The sequence below is a fragment of the Saprolegnia diclina genome (genome assembly GCF_000281045.1).
Source record: "Saprolegnia diclina VS20 unplaced genomic scaffold supercont1.20, whole genome shotgun sequence".
Lineage (NCBI taxonomy): Eukaryota > Oomycota > Saprolegniomycetes > Saprolegniales > Saprolegniaceae > Saprolegnia > Saprolegnia diclina.
Window position 1 is genome coordinate 537,028 of NW_008246087.1, and position 3,421 is coordinate 540,448.

At 61.1% G+C, this 3,421-nt stretch overlaps 2 protein-coding genes across 2 annotated transcripts; one reads left to right on the forward strand and one right to left on the reverse strand.

Moving 5' to 3' along the window:
• Positions 1-381: 381 nt before the first annotated feature.
• Positions 382-1,005, forward strand: SDRG_07171 (hypothetical protein). Its single transcript, XM_008612991.1, has 3 exons — positions 382-552; positions 598-823; positions 890-1,005. The coding sequence occupies exons 1-3, from the start codon at positions 435-437 to the stop codon at positions 945-947; spliced, it is 402 nt and encodes a 133-aa protein (XP_008611213.1). The 5' UTR covers positions 382-434; the 3' UTR covers positions 948-1,005.
• SDRG_07172 (hypothetical protein) lies at positions 994-3,254 on the reverse strand (the record flags this gene model as incomplete). The annotated part of the gene is made up of 7 exons (XM_008612992.1): positions 994-1,011; positions 1,065-1,601; positions 1,651-1,735; positions 1,781-2,019; positions 2,067-2,244; positions 2,294-2,355; positions 2,403-3,254. The coding sequence occupies 7 exons, from the start codon at positions 3,252-3,254 to the stop codon at positions 994-996; spliced, it is 1,971 nt and encodes a 656-aa protein (XP_008611214.1).
• Between the last annotated feature and the right edge of the window lie 167 nt (positions 3,255-3,421).

The window sequence follows — 3,421 nt, forward strand, 5'->3', positions numbered from 1 at the left end:
CCAGCATCGCGGTAGCGAAAGCTACCACAACGAACACGGCTCGAACGCCCATGTCCTGCCAGGGGTGCCATGGTGTGCGTAGCATCATATGCAAAGTAGCTTCGAGGTTTCCAAGGTCCTCGCCATCGTAGCCGGCGTTTCGCCGGGCGCCGCTGCTACGAGGTCATCTTGCAAGTATTGTGAACGTCGTGCGCGGGTACGCAACGCCGAGACGCGCGCCGGCGACGCACTGCGTCCTGCGGCGCGCTCGTTCTGTGCCGCTTGGTCGTGTTTCTCCTGCGGTCCTCGAAGTTCGAAGTTACAAAGATGCAAGGAATAAAAAAGACTGGCGGAATGCAGCCGATCCCCATCGTTTTATTCGATGTCATCGAAGTCGAAGCACGGGCTGGGATTTTCCCTGGTGACGACGCCAGCGCCATTTGCGAATAGAACTAATGTCCTTCCTTCCGAGCGTCGTGCCCCGCCTCAAGCAAGCCGTGCTCGCGCAGGACTTCATCGCGAAGAACCCCAAGGTCGTCTCGTTCCTCGAGCACCCCGCGGGCCCCTTTACGAGTCCGGACTTTGCCTCTCGCATCCTTGACTCATCGTGACGACTAGTTCACTTTTGGGCGCCGGCGTTCAAGTGGTGCATCTCGCTCGCCAACGTCGCCGACATGAAGAAGAACCCGGACTTGCTCTCGACGCCGCAGCAGGTCGCTGTGACCTTGACCGGCGTCATCTGGTCGCGCTACTCGCTCGTCATTACGCCCAAGAACTGGAACCTCTTCAGTGTCAACCTCTTCATGGCCGGCACGGGGTTGACCCAGCTCTACCGCAAGGCCCAGTACGTCGTTGCGCTTACGACGACTTGTGAATGGAGGAGGCTCATGGATCGCGTACTGCTGTGTAGCTGGGAGTACATGGGCGGCCGCGACGAAGCGGCCAAGGCGGCCCTCAAGACGGAATAAGAAGCGTATTCGATTGCTTTCAATACACGTGAGATTGCTCGTTGCGTTAAAACCCTCGGTTTGGCTGCGGCTGCTGGCTGTAGCTCTGTGCCCCGTACGGCGCTGGCTGCGGCGGACCTTGCCGCGGACCGTACCCTGGATACGGTGGAGCTGGCTGGCCTGGGCCATATCCTGGCTGAGGCGCACCATACACAGGCTGAGGAGCCCCATACGCAGGCTGGGAAGCTCCATACCCAGGCTGCGGGGCGCCATAACCAGGCTGCGGCGGGCCATACCCAGGCTGAGGAGGAGCAGGGGGAGGGGCGCCGTATCCAGGGTGGGGAGCTCCATACGTAGGCGGAGTAGCACCATACGTGGACTGTGGGGCTCCATACGCAGGCTGTGGAGTACCGTATCCTGGCTGTGGAGTACCGTATCCTGGCTGAGGAGCACCATACCGAGGCTGAGGAGCACCATACCCAGGCTGAGGAGCACCATACCCAGGCTGAGGAGCACCATACCCAGGCTGAGGAGCACCATACCCAGGCTGAGGAGCACCATACCCGGGCGGCGGCAGCGGGTTATGTTCAGGTTGGGGCGCGTACCCGCGAGGTGGCGGCGCAAAACCCCGGAGCGCTGGGCCACGTTGGGCGAGGCCTGGAAGCGGTCCATACCCTGGATAGGGCGCGTTGGGCATCCCAGTGGCAGCTTGCGGTGCGTTGACGTTGACGGGATTGGGCAGCAGCGCCCCGAGGTCGGTCATCTTGATGGGCGTCGGGGCCGCGGGGCTGGCCGGCGTCACAACCGGTCTATTCCAACTTGGCAATCACTCCCTGTCCCCAAATGACGCGTACGGGAGATCGGTCGAGAGGTCAATCATGTCGAGCTTCTCAAACGCCTTGTCCATCTCGATCTTGCGCTCCTCTTCGTACACTTCATGCGCGTGTTGCTCCTCGAAGCTCTGGATGCCCATCTGGATGTCCTGGAGCCAGTTGCTGCGCTCCTTCTCGCTGCTTGCGCACAAGAGGTGGCCGCCAGGGATCCCAGCCACGTCAATCTTGAAGCCAAACGTGCCCCGGGGCGCGTCCGCAAACTACAAGTTTCAAGCGCCATCGACCACACGTCCATGGTCGTTCGTACCTGCGCCGTCATGGCTTGGATCTCGTCGTTGATGGGGATGATGACCATCGGCATCTTGCCCTTCATGTCGTCGTAGAGGAGAAGCGCGTCCGGGCGGAGCACTGCGTACATCTTGACCCAACTAAGCCCGCTCTTGTTGCGATAGAGCGCGCCCCGGAGCACGGTCGAGTTCATCTCGCTACAGTGCAACCCATGAGCAAGTGGAGACACAGCGACCGAGACAGTACACGACTTCGGTGACCGAGCACGCAGCGTACTGCATCCCGTTGAGTTCGCGCGCTTGCTTGGTCTAGCATCCTTGTCATGGAGCCAAGACGATGCAGCAAGAGTGGGTACCATGTACGTCTTGGCCTCTTCCTGCTCGACCGTGTCCAAATCGACATCTTCGAGCTCGGCCTGCACCGACATCCACTGCGCTGGCGTCGTGAGCCGGTACTGGCCGCCGTACTTGTCCGGTAGACTTGGCGCCTCAAAGTACTGCTGGAGCTCCCGCAGGTCTGCGACAAAGTGCACCTTGGCGGCCGTCGCCTCGGCCGCGCCGAGACCTTTGAGCAGCAGCGACGTTGCGCCGCGCATGAGGAGGCTATTCGCGGCCATGTGCAGCACAAACACCAACTGGGTCGTCTCGGGGAAGTACTCCTTGAGCATCTGCAGCAGCTGGAGGTGTACCGAGCTCGCGTCCGAGACCATGGCCGACGAAGCGCGTTCAAGGTCCACGAGGTAGACGATGCCAGGGGCATGTTCGTCTTCCATGAGCTCGATCGCGAGGCTCACAATGTACACAATGTACCGGCGGGCGTCCTCGAGCGTGCTCGTCGCCTCGGCGTGCCCGCCATGGTCCTTCGCGAGCTCGTTCCCGGCCACGAGCTTGTCGCTTTCGGACGTGGGCTTGAAGCGCGACGGGTTGAAGAGCACGATCGGGCACTTGCACTTGTCGTGCGCGTCGTGCAGCACATGGAGGTAGTCCTTCTTCGCCTCGCGCTGAAGCGATGGCTTGGCGAGGCTGAGGTTGCCAAGCTGGTGCTCGGCCAGCCACTTGGCCTTGGCCTTGAGCTGCATCGCGGCCTTGGTCACGTCGCCGTGGTTCCGGCGCAGCGACCGCACGTACTCATCCGGCGAGAAGACGTCGGGCTCGGCAACTGCGGCGCGGAGCGCCTCCACGGCCGACGGGATGAAGCCAGCATGCATCTTTGATCCGTGGCAAGTCTAGAAGTCCGGATACGAACGGCTTCAAGTTTGTATCCGGACGCCCGAAAGATCGCAACCCGTCACCGCCCCAGCCCTCTCACCTTGAATCGGATAGATAGATAGATAGATAGATAGATAGATAGATAGATAGATAGATAGATAGATAG

Bases quoted from the DNA above. Each gene is read 5' to 3' on its own strand.
- SDRG_07171 (XM_008612991.1), top strand. From the start codon at position 435: ATGTCCTTCCTTCCGAGCGTCGTGCCCCGCCTCAAGCAAGCCGTGCTC. The intron at 553-597 runs GTCCGGACTTTG...CGTGACGACTAG, and splicing joins CCCCGCGGGCCCCTTTACGA to TTCACTTTTGGGCGCCGGCG. The intron at 824-889 runs GTACGTCGTTGC...ACTGCTGTGTAG, and splicing joins CAGCTCTACCGCAAGGCCCA to CTGGGAGTACATGGGCGGCC.